This window comes from the organism of the source record quoted next, unplaced genomic scaffold (genome assembly GCF_019419815.1).
Source record: "Pyrus x bretschneideri cultivar Hongxiangsu unplaced genomic scaffold, Pyrus_bretschneideri_v1 Contig4, whole genome shotgun sequence".
NCBI lineage: Eukaryota > Viridiplantae > Streptophyta > Magnoliopsida > Rosales > Rosaceae > Pyrus > Pyrus x bretschneideri.
In genome coordinates, this window is record NW_025999723.1 from 4346837 (window position 1) to 4365470 (window position 18634).

At 36.6% G+C, this 18634-nt stretch overlaps 4 protein-coding genes across 5 annotated transcripts; 3 read left to right on the forward strand and 1 right to left on the reverse strand.

The window, feature by feature from the left end:
- Positions 1-298: 298 nt before the first annotated feature.
- On the forward strand, positions 299-1394 carry LOC103953818 (thioredoxin H4-1-like). Its single transcript, XM_009365618.3, has 4 exons — positions 299-319; positions 419-547; positions 834-956; positions 1062-1394. Exons 1-4 carry the CDS (start codon positions 299-301, stop codon positions 1215-1217), a joined length of 429 nt encoding a protein of 142 aa, XP_009363893.1. The 3' UTR covers positions 1218-1394.
- Positions 1395-1955: 561 nt separating this feature from the next.
- On the forward strand, positions 1956-3626 carry LOC103953724 (low affinity inorganic phosphate transporter 8-like). The gene has a single exon (XM_009365505.2). The coding sequence runs from the start codon at positions 1956-1958 to the stop codon at positions 3624-3626; it is 1671 nt and encodes a 556-aa protein (XP_009363780.1).
- Positions 3627-5174: 1548 nt separating this feature from the next.
- LOC103953725 (methylesterase 17-like) lies at positions 5175-8236 on the reverse strand. The gene is made up of 4 exons (XM_009365506.3): positions 7830-8236; positions 7574-7714; positions 6764-6898; positions 5175-5823 (listed from the first exon to the last, which is right to left on the reverse strand). Exons 1-4 carry the CDS (start codon positions 8112-8114, stop codon positions 5542-5544), a joined length of 843 nt encoding a protein of 280 aa, XP_009363781.1. The 5' UTR covers positions 8115-8236; the 3' UTR covers positions 5175-5541.
- Positions 8237-13981: 5745 nt separating this feature from the next.
- On the forward strand, positions 13982-16954 carry LOC103953726 (protein NETWORKED 4A). 2 transcript variants are annotated; one of them, XM_048564936.1, is made up of 3 exons: positions 13982-14141; positions 14993-15095; positions 15212-16954. In XM_048564936.1, exons 2-3 carry the CDS (start codon positions 14993-14995, stop codon positions 16708-16710), a joined length of 1602 nt encoding a protein of 533 aa, XP_048420893.1. In that variant the 5' UTR covers positions 13982-14141; the 3' UTR covers positions 16711-16954. The 2 variants fall into 2 exon arrangements, with proteins under 2 accessions (XP_048420893.1, XP_048420894.1); XM_048564937.1 differs by having other exon boundaries at positions 13990-14141; positions 14990-15095.
- The last annotated feature ends 1680 nt before the right edge of the window (positions 16955-18634 follow it).

Below are 18634 nucleotides of genomic sequence, written 5' to 3' on the forward strand. Positions count from 1 at the left end.
TAATTCATCTCATTAATCTAAAACCCTTCTCTTTGTTTACGTAATGTTGTTATTTAGAACAACACCATTATCAGGAAATGAATACAAGAAAATGAGGCAATTAATCGAGGAATTACGAACATGGTTCTTTTTCGGAGGATTTTTTCTTCGTGTCTATGCAAATTTAGCTAATGTCTCTGGATCAAATCAACACGATGGCCAGTCACAATTGCATATTTTGAATTTCTGACAAGGTTTTTACTTTTACTTTTGTAGATGTTTCTGGTAAATATATTCCCAGTTCATCTGTGCACACCCAATGGGAAGCTGCTGCTCTGTGGTAAGTTTCTTTATATGCACACAAGGATCATTTAAAACCATCCGAGATAATTGGCCTTTTTCCGCATTCCATCTGAGGAAATGCTTCGATTTCTTGCAGTGTACCGGATATAATGTCGATGAGGTTCATCAAGAGGGTCATCATCTTGCCGGTGGAAATGTGCACCTTATAAAGACCATGGACAGTTGGGAGGAAAAGTTGTCAGAAGCAATCAAGGATGGAAAGATCGTAAGTTTTTCTTGTTCTTAATTTTGTCATGAATTCACATAATATACCTTTTCTACGCCGTGATAAAAAAACTTCAAATTACTGAAATTAGCGTCGTTTATGAACAAATCTCTAATTAGTTCTTGAGCGAAAGGGAGAAATTTCAAACTAGTATTGTCACAAAAATAAAATTTTTGCTAACCTTCGTGAGCCGATGTTGCAAAAATCGGACTTGCAACAGATAATGTGTAACCCTAAAGCCAAATTTTCTCTCTCACGAGATCCTCTCTCTTGAACTGTCCAACAGGTTGTTGCAAATTTCAGTGCATCTTGGTGTAGGCCTTGTCTTGTAATTGCACCAGCCTACTGTGAGCTTGCAGATAAATATCCTTCTATCGTATTTCTAACCGTGGATGTTGACGTTCTCGCTGTAAGTGTGAATGATTTCTTATTTTATCGCATATTTTGCGTAGAACAAATGTATAGAAATGCAGCTGCCAATGAAATTTTCCTTCTCGTTTTTCCGGGGTTGCAGGAGTTGAGCACTTCATGGGATATAAAGGCCACTCCGACCTTCGTTTTTCTTAAAGATGGAAGACAAGTGGACAAACTCATCGGAGGAAACAAGCCGGAGCTCCAGAAGAAGACAGCAGCAGTCGTGGCTCAGTTAGCAACCAAGTCTCCTAGTTGACTCTATGGTGATGAATTTTTTCGTTTAGCTTTTCTTCGGGATATTCTCACGAAAATCAATCCGGCCTCAACATGTAAAACGATGTCCTACAAATTCGTTATCTTGATTCATTACATAGTTATATATTCATATCAGAAAATTTTTAGATCTTCTCTGTCAGGGGTACAACATAGATCAATGTCGTTTTGTTGCTTGCAGGACAAGGTTGTTGGAGCTGAAGGCAACTGAATGCTATTTTAGTAACCCTAAATAGACAAATCTTGACACGCATACTCCGACGCACAGAAACTCATAAAAGTTGATATTACATTCAATTTGGAATCGAATGAAAAAAATGATAAGACAATCGCAATCAGACAAAATTCAGCATTATTTGAGAGGAAATCTCTAAGAAAAGAAGAAGTTACATACATCTGAATACGTTTCTTGTATGTCAAGCTTTTCTCAAACTATGTATTGGTTCAGCCTTGGCAATTGTGTACCAGACAAGAAAGAACAGAAAGAGACAGAGAGTTACATAGAAAACTTGTCCCAGAGATTAGTGTCCTCTAGGTACTAACGGCTTTTCAAACAAATTAATCGTTGATCACAATGCGAATTTCTCGAAAATCTTCCAGAATCCAAAATACAACAGAGGTAATCTCCGCCCCTTTGATCTTCTTAAATCATCAGTCATTTCTTTAGCAAACCCTTCCCTGGCTCCCTCACTCAGTCGCCAAAAAAACCCAACTTTCTGCCATGGCGGATGGAAAAGAAACCATCTTTTCGACTCTCGACAATGCCAAGACTCAACTTTACCATTACAAAGCGATTGTCATTGCCGGCATGGGGTTTTTCACCGATGCTTATGACCTCTTCTGCATCACTGCGGTCACAAAACTCATAGGCCGCCTTTACTACTACGACCCTTCGACCAACAAGCCTGGCGTTCTGCCTAACCACATCAACAATGCCATAACAGGGGTTGCTCTGTTCGGAACCCTAGCAGGGCAACTCTTCTTTGGCTGGCTTGGAGACAAACTTGGTAGAAAAAAAGTTTACGGAATCACATTAGTCACAATGGTGGGATGTGCTCTGGCCTCCGGCCTTTCGTTTGGCCACAGTGCTCAAGGTGTAGTCACAACTCTCTGTTTCTTCCGATTTTGGCTCGGATTCGGAATTGGAGGGGACTATCCCCTCTCAGCAGTGATCATGTCCGAATACGCCAACCAAAAAACCCGAGGCGGGTTCATTGCAGCTGTGTTTGCAATGCAAGGAATTGGCATTTTGGTCGCAGGAGCCGTAGCCATGTTCGTGTCCAAACTATTCTTGCTAGCCTACCCAGCTAATGATTTTTGGACTAATCCTGTCCTCTCCACTCAGCCGGAAGGCGATTTTGTGTGGCGAATCGTGCTCATGTTCGGCGCAGTCCCCGCGGCTCTGACCTTCTATTGGAGACTAAAAATGCCTGAGACTGCAAGGTACACTGCCTTGGTTGCAGGAGATCAGGACAAGGCCAATGCTGACATGGCCAAAGTCCTCGAAAGGGACATACCGGTCGGAGAATCTGGTTCCAAAACCCTAGTTGATCCAAATTCCGCATATAAGTTGTTTTCTAGGGAGTTTCTTAGGCGGCACGGCACCCATCTTCTCGGCACCGCCACCACCTGGTTCCTGCTGGACATTGCATTTTACAGCCTCCAGCTCACTCAGAAAGATATTTACCCTTCAAGTGGACTTTTACCTAGACCTTCCGCAATGAATGCAATTGAAGAAGTCTACAGGCTATCCGGTGCAATGCTGCTCGTAGCACTTTTTGCCTCGGTTCCCGGTTACTGGTTTACTGTGTTTACCATTGACAAGCTTGGAAGAAAACCGATCCAGCTAGGCGGGTTTTTACTGATGTCGATTTTCATGGGAGTTCTAGGGTTTCATTACGGAAATCTCAGGGGAGTGGAGTGTGAGGATAAACACTCCACCTATGAGTTCTGCAAGGGTCACACTAAATTGTTCACTTTGTTATATGGGCTGACATTGTTTTTCGCAAACTTTGGGCCCAACAGCACGACTTTCATCGTGCCGGCCGAGCTTTTCCCGGCTAGGTTCCGGTCCACATGCCACGGGGTGTCAGCGGCGGCGGGCAAAGCGGGTGCTATACTTGCTGCATTTGTGCTGCAGAGTTATACTCGTGAGGTTGAAGGGGTGCAAAAGGCGATCAAGGCGCTTGCAGTGATTAATTTGATCGGATTCTTCTTCAGTTTCTTGGTGCCAGAGACCAAGGGGAGGTCGCTTGAGGAGATTTCCGGGGAGGACAGTGATTTCGGAGGCAACGGTGTGATAGCCGTTAGTGCAAATGAGAATGCAGCTGAAACTAGTGCTGCCATTGTCATCAAGGATAAAGTTCCGGAAGCTGAAACGGGAATGGTTTAGAGGAAATTTTTTAGTGTGCCGGAACACGGTCCAATACACTAAGTGTCATATTACAATTAGTTGGAAATTTTGTTTTTTAAAGTTTTCAACCAATTGTATTATCACCCTGGTGTATCAGACCGTCTTGCCGGCACATTAAAAAATATCTCTGTTTAGAGACCTTTGGTGCCTTTTCTGATTTGTGTATTTTAATAAAGTCTCATTTTCAATGGGGTTTATCGTTTGTTAAAAAAAAATAGGGTTAATAGTTTTCATGTCTTTCTTATTTTCTTAAAAACTAAATATTACAGTGACGTTATCTCAAACCAATTACTCACTGTTATGCATTTTAACTTTATCATATAATTCGCTTGAAATATCGCGATAATAGCATCAATGTTCCATAGAAGTCCTTCTGCATAAGACCATCAGCTCCATGGAGTGCACAGATGAAATGAAAAGTAATATTAAAAGAATAAATAAAATGTGAAATTGGGCTTAAATTTGTAACCTCCTCTGCTATGGTCTCCTCACCCTTTTAAACATTAGGGGCTACTTTTCGAATATTTCTTGACCACGGAGATTATTTATTGGATTTGACCTTCATTTATACACAAGCTTTTTCCAAAGCAGTCCTTAATTTCAAAAAATTAAGACATTATTTTTTTGAGTTGTTGGACTTATATTTTCAATTTAAATAAGAAGTTCTCAATATATTCGCAACAATGTATTTAAAATTATCAGAGCGGTTTAAATTTTAAACTCTCTTATCAATACTTATTCGTGTGAAAAATTGGCCAAGGTTTCCATTTTTGTTGTAGTTTTATCTAAGGATTTGGTTTTCTTTTTCACATTTTAGATGTGTTTCGAACGTGGATGAATTTTAGAAGAAACAAATCTTCAAGGATGCCACGACTATATACAATTTCTGTCGTTAAACTGCATCATAGGATACCCTAAATTGAATGTAAACATTTTTTTTTCTTTAAAAAAGGGGACTAACTGGTGGCACAGTCCTCTTGTTCGGGGGTCGGGAAGACTCACAGAGGTATATCAGCCTCCTCCTGGTCACCATCGTGAAATTCACCAGCGACAGGGATTGAACCCAGGACATGCTGTATGGAATACGGGCTAGGAATTCGACCACAAGGCCTGAAATTTGTCCCCAACCACTAGATCACCCCGTGATGGTTGAATGTGTGCATTTTTTGTTACATGACATCCGTAAGAGAGAGCGCTCAATGATATTAGAAGATAAAGGATGGTGCTATTCACACATTCTTTTTAATTTCGGTCGTCGGATCAAATGAATTAAATAAAATTTAAGAAAAAAATTAACAGAAATATATGTAAGGTGAAACGGGATGTTTGAACAGCACCACCCCAGATATATACTCATGCTAAATTTAAATTATCAACAACAACAAAGGAAGCTCTATTGAAAATTGCCTCATATTCCAAGGATGTAACCAAATAATTCATATACTATTTGTACCCAAAAAAAAAATATTCATGTTTACTATGCGCAATCAATCATTTTACCACACTATACAGTTCACACATATCCAATTGATGAACATTTGTTTGTTCTTATTCTCCATCACAACAACAACAACAACCACCAAATCTTATCTCATTAAGTGTGGTCAGCTGTATAACATGTAACGTCATTGTGGTTGTTTTAGCGTCTCACATATCCAACTGATGAACATTTGATTGTTCTTATTCCCCTACACAACATCAACAACAACAATAATCAAGCCTTATCCCACACCATTAAGTGTGGTCGACTGTATGAATCCTAGAACGCTAATGCGCTCAATTTTGCTCCCAATCTTCCGTTAGCTCCAAGTGCTCCATATGTTCTTATTCCCCTATATTATTTGAATTTTTTCCAAGGAAGTAATGAAAAATCCTAGGATCCTAGTCCTAGCTACTATTTCAGTCCACCAAAAGAAGCCGCTGCTTTTACAAGGAAGCCAAATAGCAGAAATGGGGTGGAGAACATAGGGCTGTGATCACTATGCAAAACATAGAGCTCCGATGGCGGCCACCTCTTTACCATCGAACCTTGTTGCTCTGGTTTCACGACATGGTCATGCAGCGTTTTAACGTAAACTCGTGGCACTTGGTCGATGACGCCGTCCTCCTCGAAATGGGCTGACGTGATTGCCAAGAGCGGCCCTGGCCTCAAAAGCATGGCAGCTAGCGTCGAATCCTAAGGAAAATAGGCATGAAATTAGCATGTGTATGACTTCTAATTTGTTAATGTCAGTCGTCTATGTATATACGTAGGAACGTCCTATAACAACGATCATTGTGAGACTAACATTAATCAATATAGTAAGAAACCAGCAAGAGTGCGTAGATAATTGACGTATCAAAATCTTAACATGTATATATTAATTATAGCAAGATTAACTAAAAATTGAATGAAAGTACATCAATCATGTGAAAAGCGATTTTGTGCATGGCATCCTATCTTTAAAAATGACAGAACGAGCTTAATTTAGCGGATCTAACGGTCCTTACCGAACCTAAATTTGATACTTAAAACCTAAAACTAAAGTAATTAACCATACTAGAAATAAAGTCTAAGTTTTACATGATGATTTTGCACTCCAAGAATTTACCATGTTAGTAACTTAAGTCATATCAAAGTTAAAAAATATTGAATAAAAAATAAGATTTTCTCACTATGCCGTGTCTATAAAAAAAGGCATAATGTGATGCTCGTATTCGAGAAGTATGATTCTTTCTCATTCAAATTTATCTCCATTTCCCTCTTCTTTTATTTGAACGGTCACGATTAAGTTACGTTAACATCTTATATTGACGTTATTACAGAGAGAAAGACAGGTTAAAGTGAGAGAGGATAAGAGGAGATGGGAGATGATTTGGAGCGGAGAGAATTCTACTTCCATATTCGAATTGATCATGTGAAGAACTGAATGTGGTGCTGTACATGTTCATGGCCATCCAATTTGCTCAAAAGCAAAGCAGAGGACTGACACAAAATGCCAAGAGCCCACCACCAAAAAAGGAAGAAGAAAGGAAAGCCTGGGCAACCTATTATCCGTAGGCACAAAAAGTCTATGATCGATCGACCAAGTGCATCAATACAACTGTGATAGAATTATTGGTTTATATGATGATACCTCTTGAGGACTCAATTGGTATGAGATTTTGCGTTGGAATTCTTTCTTGACAATGGCACTTGTTGGAGGTTTATCAGCTCCCAATCCAAACCCTAACTCATATACATCACCAAACTCTGATAAATCTGGCACCCCCTGTTACACACAAACATTACTATCAGGAAAAAAAAAATAATAATTGCAAAGACATGTAACTCAGTTAACTAAGAGTATTCGACGTTGCAAAATCGAGGTTTAGAATTCGATTCTTCTTCATCCATTCTCGCTTGTATAAAAAAATAAAATAAAATAAAAAATAAAAAATAAAAAAATAAAAAAATAAAAAACTGATACTAATTGGTCTCATCTTAATCATTTGGGCTTGATTGGAAAAATGATGCCCTAATTTGAATATATGATTGCTAATTTGCTATGCAGTGTGATAGAATAAACAATTGAAAAGCTACGAATGACTTTGTAATCCAAATTTAATCACTTTCCACACTCATCAACTATGGGTTTGTCTCCTCACCAAATCTGCTTTAATCAGACTAATATTATAATTAATTGTTTAATTATTTCTTAGTAGATAAGGCTTAACAACCATTTTGTTTGTCATGGCAGTTGGCAGCCATTACCAACATTGGGATCTTAAACCTTACTAATTTCCAATCAAAGATTCAAAACTATAGATAAATTCAACCTGTCATGCATGACTGCCTACTCACAGTTTAATTCCCATGTTAAATTCAAATTGAATCATCATAAAAATATAGCCTATAGTTAATTATTAAAAAAGGTATTAAGTAGCAATTTGAAAAAATGAATTACATCTTTGAAATCTTGATCAGTGGAGAACCCATGTTTGAGCATTGTTGCTGCAACATATACTGCTAAGAGAATTTTCTTTGGGAACTTGAGAGTGGCCTGAGTTACATTCAGCCCTCCAGCACTGTGTCCCACCAGAATTACCTGCATGGAAACATATTAATTAGGCAGACAAAGCAATCCCCTAATCATGTTTCCAATAATCAAACAATGAAAAAAAAAATTTATTAGCCATGATTAGTGAAGCAAAATAAAATACCTGTTCATTCTCAGGGAGAGCAGACAGCAAGTCCAGGAGTGGCTTGTTGTAATCATCAAAAGAAAGGACTGAGTTCGCATCAGATTGATCGATGCCGGCACTCTTGAGATCGACACACGATACCTTGTAGCCAGAATTCTCCATGAGACACCGGATTTTGTACCAGCACCATGCTCCATGACTTATGCCATGAACCAGCACAAAATGAGTAGTCTTCAAGGGTACTTCTGATAATTCCATCTTCTTCTCTACCATGGTTTCTTCCTCAGGCTTCTCCTCTACCATTCTTTCTGCTTCCCAAAAGCCCCTGCTCCAAAGTCCTTTTGTTTTCTTTTCTCCCAGAGCCCCTCTTGACCTCTCTATATATATGCGTTGAAATAGTTAATTTGCTGCATCGGTCATGGTTTTTGCTTTTATTCTAATCATGCACATATTCAAATATTAATTTAGGTAAAAGGATATATAGCTTGATGATGTAGGACGGGAATCAATTCTTACCAAGAATAATGACTTATATGAAATAAGATACGTTAAAATGAGAGAGTGCTCAAACCAATTATACAACGTCAAATGAAAGATAGTACTGTCACTTTAACGTCTCCATTTGATAAAGTCTTTATCCTTAAAGGAGTAGATTTTATCTCCCCATCAATTCTTACAAAGCAAAAATATTTTTCACAAAGTCACTTTGACGTCTTTATGTCTAAAGATATTTTTCATATACAAGCTATTCAGGCGACGAAAGAATTAAAAACAAGGTCTCAAATGCATAAAGAAATGGTCTAAACCACTTGAACTTCAATACCGTTACATAAAACTTGATATTTTTCATGCTATGGTATGGATTCCAGCAAGAACAACATATTGACTTCCTATATGTGCATGAACAGTAAATACCAACTCTTTTATGCAGTTAAATAGACAACACAGCCAAGCAATGAGCATCACCAATGAATCTTTTGGACATCAAAGTCGCATGCCACTTGGCACCATGTAGAGTCACTTCCACACAGCTGTTCGTATGCTGCATTCATATGCTAGGCATGTTGGAAATAAACAATTAGGCAGTCCTAACAAAAAGATGTCTTTGGAAACGGAGACGTTGTAATTGCATACGCAGGAAGAACTTTTGTAGCTCCTTTACGGTTTATAAAAATAAAATAAAACTGGACCTAATAAAAATATCATTTGTCGGTTATTTTAAATTTATTATCTGCTCATCTGAAAGACAGAAACACAAATTCCTTGTTATATGATCCATACATTGCAGGCGAAGGATATCCTGGGACTTTTTTATTTGTCAATGATTATCTGACTCTAATTAATGGGCCGGTTGTTATTATTATTGTTTTTCCTCCTTTCCGAATTTGAATCGAGATTTTCTTTAGATCTTCAAATTCGGAATCAATTGACTCAAAATTGAAGTCATTCAAAAGAATAAAGAGAGATATGGACAGTTAATTTGTGTGAAGTAGGTAAGTGGAATAGAAAAATAAGAGTCGTATAATTTTAAAGAGTAGTCCGTGGACTTGAAACAAATAAATCAAAAAAGGATCCCAATTCTCCAAATTTGACTTGAATACACTTCAAAAAAGCTATTTTTCACCAATGTCATGAGGATAATATAAGCGCAATCAATGTATACTTCTTTTATTTATCTTTTCTTACATCATCAGAATTTTCATTCAAATTTATGCCAAATCTTTACCAACATTATTGATGTAATAAAACATTTCCCAAGGTAAACAATCACAGTGAAAAGTGAATGACCCAGTTGACTGTTTGAGCCTCCCGGAAGTTAGGAATCTTTGGGGACTGAAAAGATTAGCTATAAAAAAGCTAAAAGGTATTTTACCAAAAAAAAAAAAAAAAAAAACCTAAAAGGTAAATCATGATTGAGCAATTACATTAGTGTCTCTCCAGGTTTCATCTTTTTCTGAAAAAGTTGAGACTGTGAAAACGACTTCCACGTTTACCCTAGTTCGCAGAAAATAAAGCTCAATAATACAGCTGTTAGGAACGTGAAAAAAAAATGTCATGGAAGAAAGGGAGAGAAACGTTAGGTAAGTGTGGCTGTCGTATTTACTTATTATACACAAAGACTTTTGACAATTTACTCTATACTCATTTGTCACGGGTTTATGTCCTTCGGCTCCTTTTCCGGTTGCATTAATATTGGTAGTCAACTTCACCGTTCATGACCATATGTGACTAACTCCATGCATGGTTGCATTTAGATCGAAAGGTACCGGAACGGTCTATATATATGTGACTAGCTCCATGCATGGATGCATTTTGATCGAAAGGTACTGGTGCAAGTGGACACTACTTGACTCAATTTTTTTAAATGAGTCATTTAATCCATAGACAGTCTAATCTCTAATATGCGAAAATTATATTTGATTCACAAAATTTAACAATTCTTCTTCTTAATGATAGAGACTTTGAATATCAGGATTGGTGGTGGTTTAAGTTGAATATGGGACTGCAATGCAGATGTACTTGGGAGAAATTGATCATCATCACAGAAAATGAAGTTGTGTTTGGTAGTTTTTCTCTTTGATTTGATATGTCTACTAATTGTCCCTTCGAAACGAGAAACTGGCAAGGACTAGAAGCTAAACTCCATTGGCATTTTTCTTATTTCCACTCACTAGTTGGTTTGGTTGAGAAGACCACTTCCACGTTTGAAGAACGTGACAATGAAAACGACTAAATTACTGCCATTTGATCTTTGATTTTAATTGAAGTACCGGAAACGCGGTTTCTGTATTATATATAGAGACAAAAAATTTTTGCTTCTCCATTTCCTAAAGCAAAAGCTTTTGCACCGTTTGCATTGGCCTTTTGCAAAATCCAGGAGGTGATTATTTGTTGAAGCAAAGAGATTTGTCTTTCCATTGTAAAAGGGAATCTGAATGGAAAATGATTTCTGCACTCATTTTTCTTCTTCCTAAGCACACTCTTTTCTTTTGTTCTAATTGTTGGATTGAACAAATTAAAGGAGAATCAATGAACAATAACTAAATAATAAGTGCATGAAGAAAAAACGAGACTGCAGAAATCACACTCTTTTCTTTTGTTCTTATTGTTGGATTAAACAAATTAAAGAAGAATCAATGAACAATAACTAAATAATAAGTGCATGAAGAAAAAACGAGAGTGCGGAAATCATCTTTTAACTTGGAGTTTCACTATATAAAGTTCCAAAGTCAACATAATTTTATTTATGTTATAAGATTATGTACGTGAGACTTGGATCTTCCACCGTACCATTTGTTTGAAACCAATGATTTCTATATTGCCATTACCAATGGTAATTATTAGCAGAAGCTAAATGGAAGAGGACGACGAAGGAAATACCAATAGGCAATAGGATGCCTCCATGACTAATCCACTACAAGTCAAGGATTGCAATTTGCAACAGGTGGGATAATAATTTAATTTGGTTCTTTTGCTAATTTAATTTGGTTCTTTTGCTATAGATAGTATGTGACAACAGCTCCAAAAGTTAGTGATCTTAATCAAAGTCATGTACCCCCACACTGGAGAAGTAAATTGACTCATCAAATTCCAATATCTCTAAAGGCATTAAAAAAAGAACAATGTATATTTGTTAATCAAGGAATAGAAAAGAAACATATACATGATGAAAACTAGGGGCTATGTGATTTTAGGGTCACTGTGCGGAAGATAGTAAATTGATTCTTGTATAAAAATTCCTGTTACAAAGCTAATTTATATGTCTATAGTTGTATAAATAAAGGATCTAAATGGAGAATTATTACTTGAGTTATAGTTCAAATCAACCAAAATCATGAAAATAAATAAAAACAAATTTGAGCAAAGCCAGCAGAACTAAACTAAAAACATAATAGTGGTTTCTCTTATGCATGTGAAAGCAATATTTCTCTTATTCACATGCATAACCTAGAAAATTTCCTAAGGATGAAGTTTCTTTTTTTGTTTTTTTGCCACAAACCAAGTTGGTATATATGCTGATGATTTCATCTTTTAGGGGCCTTTAAGATTGGGCACCCTGTGCAAGGGCACCTATTGCACATGCCCAAAACCGCCACTATGAAAACGCTACATAACATGTTTACAATTGAAAAAAAAAAAAAAAAAAAAAAAACCCTAAAATCTCTAACAATATAACAAATTTCCATAACTTAGAATTCCACTTTTATCCCATCCCTCCACAGGGGATGGTACAACTACACTGCTGATCAACTTGACTAGATTGTCAGCATTCGAAAAACCTGACATTAACATTCGGACAAGAGACGACCTGTGTAAATGTTTATAAATTATACGAAAAATTGCAGAGACCTCCAGCCTAACCACTGAATTTGTAATTTAATTAACCAAGAATATGTAGGTTAATTTTTAGGAAAAGGTTTGTTTGAAGCAGCTGCATCCTGCATGCACATGCAAAAAGCCTGTCGTTCTTTTGCGCACGCATAGTTCTCCATTAAAAAGAAAACAGTGCTGCATTTCATAGTCCCCAGTACGTCCAAATGCAGTTGTCGGAGCGGTACTGGTGGCTGTGGATGGATGAGAATATATATACACGTGTTAAATAACATATAATTTTTAGGACGAGCCTTGATGCAATGGAAAAGATTGCTCCTTTGTGACTGAACATGGCCGTAGAAACAGTTTTTTTACAAAATAAAAGTAAAGCTGCGTACGATAGATGTTGCCTCCGACTCTTGCAAAATGAAGAGTTTTGTCGCTTGGAGTTGGGGTAGCCCTTTCATATATATAATATTTGCCCCACAAAAGTTTCTTCCAAAATAAGATACCGAAGTGGTAAGTCACTAAGTCCACGTTCGGTTGTCTCCACCATGAGTGCCTGACCAGTGACTGCATTTTCACCTGTCTCATTTGCGTTGCGGGAAATTTGAATTGCTTAATAAAATTAAAAAAAAAAAGAAAAAAAAAAGCAAAGAATGACAAGGAGGTAGGCCGGTGAGGCCCTTGAAGAAAGGAAAGCATGATTTGAGCCCACTTCTTTTTTTCTGTTTTTGGGTCAAGAACTAGAGCCCAAATCTTAACATTTTTTTATGAGTTAAAAATTAGTTTATTTAAATGCCACATATAGAATTATAAATGCAGTTTAAAATATTCTGAAATGAGAGTAGCGAAATTCAAACTCCGGTGTGTAAAAGAAAGTACATCTATTTTAGCAAATGTGACCACGGCCACGTATGCAAATTAAGAATTGAGCTTCAAATATAAACATTGAGTGCAAATTGAAAAAAAGGTTGGTAAAAGATAAAATTTGAAAGATAACAAATTATCTATTTAAAAGTCAATCAAAACAAAATGATAGAGATAGACAAGTCTAACAAGAAAAAGACTAAAATTATGAAATTAGATAAAATATGGGGTCATATGTTTTGAATAAGACTATGATAAAGTTCCAAAACAAATAATTTTGTTTAGTTTGTGTGGATTCCCACCTTGACCAATGATTATTGTGAAAATAATGGGAAAAAAAAAAAGAAGATAAATCTATAGATTTGCACTTTTAAATTAGATAAAAATACCAAAAATATTTAAACAATTTCGATGTAATACAAATTGTCAAATTCAACTCTAATTATTTTGTTGATAAAATTAAAGTCGCTTGATGATATATTAGTATAATTTTTCACACTTTCGAGCTTCGTGTCAATGTAAATAGAAATAAAATAAAGAGAAATACTAAGGCGAGTTCCTTAAAGTGATATTCTTTATAAGATTTCTATCATTCTATAATTTAACATTAATTTTTACGCTAATAAGCAGATAGTTTATAGGGAGTTCTTTTTAAATGTCTTTTTAGCATTAAAATAAAACCAGATTTTTTCATTAAATTACTTTCTTAAGTTGGAATGTTTTCCCGCCATAAATCTTTGGTTGTTCCGCTGGCAGGGACGGCAAGCCGCTTGCCCACCATGCGTAGCGGCCCCACCTCTGAGGGCTTAATTATTGGAGTAGTTCGTTAAGTTACGACAATACCCATTACCAGAATTTACAACATGAAAATGATTTGATGTGTAGGAGGGCATTTTCGGACCATAAAAATCAGGGACAGAAAACGCGGGATTTTGAGCCCTTCCCACTCTTTCTCAGCATTTTTCTCGCTGTCCTCAACCGAATGAATTCATTTTGAATTTTGAAAAAAGCCGCTTTTGGCTTAAAAGACAAAAGCACCGATTAATCGCTTCGCTTATCCTTCTGATTTTTCCAGGGCTTGGATCTGGAGCTTGCTCTCTCTCTCTCTCTCTCTCTTGAGTCTCTTCACCTGTGTCGCAGCAAAAGGTCAGTGACAGTGAGCTCACTCTTCCATGCTGACATAATCGATTGCATACAGATTATGCTTTTTTAAGAATCGCTTTTTGGTTTAATTTATTGAATTTTCATGCATCTGGTTTGGTATGCTTAAATTGATGATTTGAATATTGATAAGAGTTAGTGGAAATTTATAGGGAAAGAAAAATCTTATTTCTGATCTGATTCATTGGTGTACTTGATTTGCTTTGATTTTGTGACTTTCACTTTAATTACTTTTTTTTTTTTTTTTAATTTATGGGCATCACAATTGATAGGTGGATTACTGGAGCCATCGAAATTCCTCGTCTTTAAGCGCTCGTTTGGTGTCTAAGATTGGGTTGGATAACAGACTATATTAAAAATTGTGTTCAAATTGAAAGTGAAAAAATTGGGGTATTACTTGCGAAGAAAATGTATTCCTTCAAATCCCCACAAAATGGTCGGATTACAAGTGATATGCTTTCTTCGTGTCTCATATCTGATACTCATCGGCTATGGTACTCGTCAGATACTCCCGAATACTCGTTGAATACAAGTGTTCGGCTTTTAGGATACTTTACACTTTTAAATGAAAAATTAAGAGGAGAAAATTAATAGGAAACAAAGATCTAGTTGAAAGTGATTACTACAAAGAGCTTGGCTCTAATTAAAACAAGGAATTTAACTTTCACACTTGAATGAATTAGAATATTTTCTTGTTAAAATATGTTTTAAATTATATATTTTTATTGTCGTATCCATGACGTTTGTATACTTAGAGATTTTACGTATCAGCGTGTCGTGTGTCATTGGATTTTGAGGTCTTATGTGGTTTATTTTATATCATTTGATGTCAGTAGATGGTTGATATGGAGAGAACAGAACTGAAGAAGTCAGATTCAGCAGGGTTGGACAATAGTATCTCTCCAGATAGTTCAATGTGGCTGGTAGAAAATCTTGAAGGTAAGTGGTTATTTTCGAGCTTGTCTTGTTTGTTCTTGCTGGTTCAAATTGTTCCTTACTGTAATTTTCTGTGACGATTTGACCTAATAAAATGTTTAAAATGCTGTATCTTACAGAGATGGACCAGAGCATTAAGCAAATGATGAAGCTGATCAAAGAAGATGGTGATTCTTTGCCCAACAAAGACCAAACGTTTTTGCAGAAGAAGCCGGAATTAGTTCAGGAATTTCAACGGATGTATCGTTCACTGGCCGGGTGCTATGAATACTTGAACAAAGCACCTAAGGGGTTTGGAGATTCTGAATATGGTTTCAACCAAGGCTCTCCTCTGCTGACTCCCGATGCTAGAAATGGTTTGCGGAAATCCGACGATCAAGTTGTTGGTTTTGATATATCACTAAGCTCAGATGGTTCTAGTCCAGCTCTTACTTTAAAGAATAGCGCTGAATCGTCTTCCTCTTCATCATTAGGATCCGAGTCAGATTCTCCTAATTCCCCGGTCAGCAATTACTTGGTTCCACCTCCGAGCGCTGATTTTGACAGTCAGGGATGGCAGCAGAAGATTGCTGAGCTTGAAACTGAACTATCTAGCTTGAAAGAGAAGCTCCAGATGAAGGAGTCTGATCTTACAATGGAGAAAATGCGTGTCTTCGAGCTGCAAGAACAGATAGTTGAGTTGGAAAATCGTGCATCAGACAGAGATAATGAGATTCGGAAATTGATGGAGGACTTGGAAGTGACTAAAGAAAGGCTTAAGGGGTCAGACGAAGAGATTGCGAATTTGAAGCATGAACTTGCCGATAGAATTTCCGAAGGCGCTTATCAAATGCAAGGTCTTGAATCTCAACTTCACTTGGAGAGAAAGCATGTCTCGGAGCTGCAGGAGAGGATTGTGAGGTACAATGCTGACATATTTGGCCGCGATCTTGAGGTGATGCAGCTGAAGAGCGCATTGCATGATGCACAGGAACAATTCTCGCTAGAGAAAGCAGACCTGCAGGCTGACATTTCAAGTTTTGCAGCGAAACAAATTGTCTTGGACACGAGAATCGAAGAATTGAGTTTGAGAAACAAGAGGTTAGAAGACGAAATAAGGCAATGTGAAACGGATAAGATGGAAATGGAAAGACTGCATGCTGTCTATGAGATCGCATTGCAAGATGATATAAGCCACCTGAAGGTAGAAGTTGCTGATAAAAATGGACATGTGGAAGCTGTAAATAAAGACTTGGACAGGTTTAAACTGAAATGTGACATGCTGATGGCGGAGAAAGACGAGCTCAATGCTAGGGCTCAAACGCTTATGGCGAACGTGAGTTACCGCGACAATCAGATTCAGGAAATGGCGGGACATCTTAGTCGGTTACAAACAGAACACGAGGGTCTGATTGTTGGATCCGAAAGTGCTCGTAGGCTAGTAGATGAGCTGAAAACAAGAGTGGAGGAGTTGCAGCAAGAGGTGAAAAGGCAGAGTGTTGTGATCTCGGATGGGGCTGAGGAGAAACGAGAGGTGATCCGGCAGCTTTGTTTCTCGCTGGAGTACTACAGGAGCAGATACCAAGAGCTCCGGCAAGCATTTACCGGGCACAGGCGGCGTGCCGTTGCCGCTGCATGAAATCGGTTTCTTCTATGAAATGGTCTAGTATGTTTCTGCAGCTTACTTCACTTGATGTGTCTTGCATGATGTGTTGTGTTTGTATGGAAGACGTTATTTGTTTAGGGTAATATGGTCAATTCAGGTCGGATGTTGTCAATGTTTAGTTAATTACAAAACTAAATGCTCTAGATTTTGAATGTTAAAGAACAACGATGGCATGGAAAAGCTTTGCTAATTATTATTAACTAAGGTGTTAAACTCAGGCGTGTTTACGTAAGGGGAATGGAGTGAGAAGAATGAGAATTGCATTCATTCCAAATGATTCATTTGTTTACTAATATTAGGGAATGAAATTGTACATGGGAGCCACTAAAAATAGGAATCAGATTCTTGATTTGCATGGAATTGAATTACCAATCAATAGGTGGTATTTGGATTCCGGGAGAAAGCCTCAACCCGGAATCAAAATTTTCTACCCAATATACCCTGATCTCCTTCCCGTCTCCGGTAGCACAGCACCCATTCAAATCAAAACCCAATGAAGAAGTAGACAAAAGAGAGACAGAGGCAGAGGACCAATATAATAAATAAATAAATAAATATTTGGAATTAATTAGTTATTTGGAAGAAGAAGAATCAGAAGAAAGAATAATCAGAAGAGAAGAGGAAGAATCAGAAGGGAAGGAGATGGGGATTTAGAGGGCAAGGAGAGGAGGGGGAGGGCTGTGTTAATTTCGTTGTTTTTAATTGAAGGCGTTCATACAATTGGCATACGGTGGGGGATTTTTATACGGTAAATAAAGATTTTTTTAGGATAAATAATTGTATTAGTGTCATATATGCAAAATAATTGTATTATTAAAGGCTTCTTATATGGTAATTAAAGGATTTTTTTAGGATAAATAATTGTATTAGTTTTTTATACACAAAAGAATTGTATTATTAATTAGTTAAATAAAATTTATATCTGTTTTGTACAAGGGTATTTGAGTAATCACACTGTTTTTTATTCCGATTCATGTGAATTGGTAAACAGTAATATAAAATATGCATCATTTCCACTCCGATTCCATACAGTTTTAATAAATAACTTCAACATGAATCTGATTTTGATTCCACATCAATCCAATTTCTCCTCAATCAATTTCCTTCAATTTGATTATGGATTAGTAAACGCGCTATCATTGTTCTCACTTGCTTAGGGGGCAAAATGGTCAACCTACCTATTCCTCGCCAGTGAAGTTGGGGTTTTTGACTAAATCCTAATTCAGTAAGGTAAAGTAACCCTCATTCATTTTCTTGGGAATTCTAGGGATCATGTGACCGTGACCGTTTATAATATATTGTGTGATCATAAATCATTTTAAAATTTAAAATTAAATATAAATAGTATCTAACAAAAACTGATCGCACGATGTACGATGAAAAATTACTATTATGGGATTCCTAGGATTCCTAGAAAAAAAGATCCGGCAAGGAACATTTTCCATTCATTGCAGGTGCTATAATCTAAAAATCTATGATATCTTTCACTTTCACAGTTTTCCGGAAGAAGTTATAAGCACTTTTAAAAGTCTACTTTGTGCTCAATTGTGTATATTATTTTTTGAGTTTTTAATCAAAATGGTTTTCGAGAATGACATAACTCTTAATTTAGATCTCTATCATTTAAAATTGATAAAATTGATCATGAGTTTGTTCATTGTAAATAATTTAGTCATTCCGTGAAAATTTTGTCAATATTCTTATTGAATTATTCCGTAAACGACCATATAACTATCTTTTTAATGATATTTTTTGTTTGAACTTAACGAGAATATCGACATGATTTTCACGAAATGATCAAAATTGTTTGCGATGAACAAACTCAAGAATTACTTTTATAAATTTTCATTGTTAAGAACCAAAATAAAAAATTATGTTAATCATAATAACCATTTTA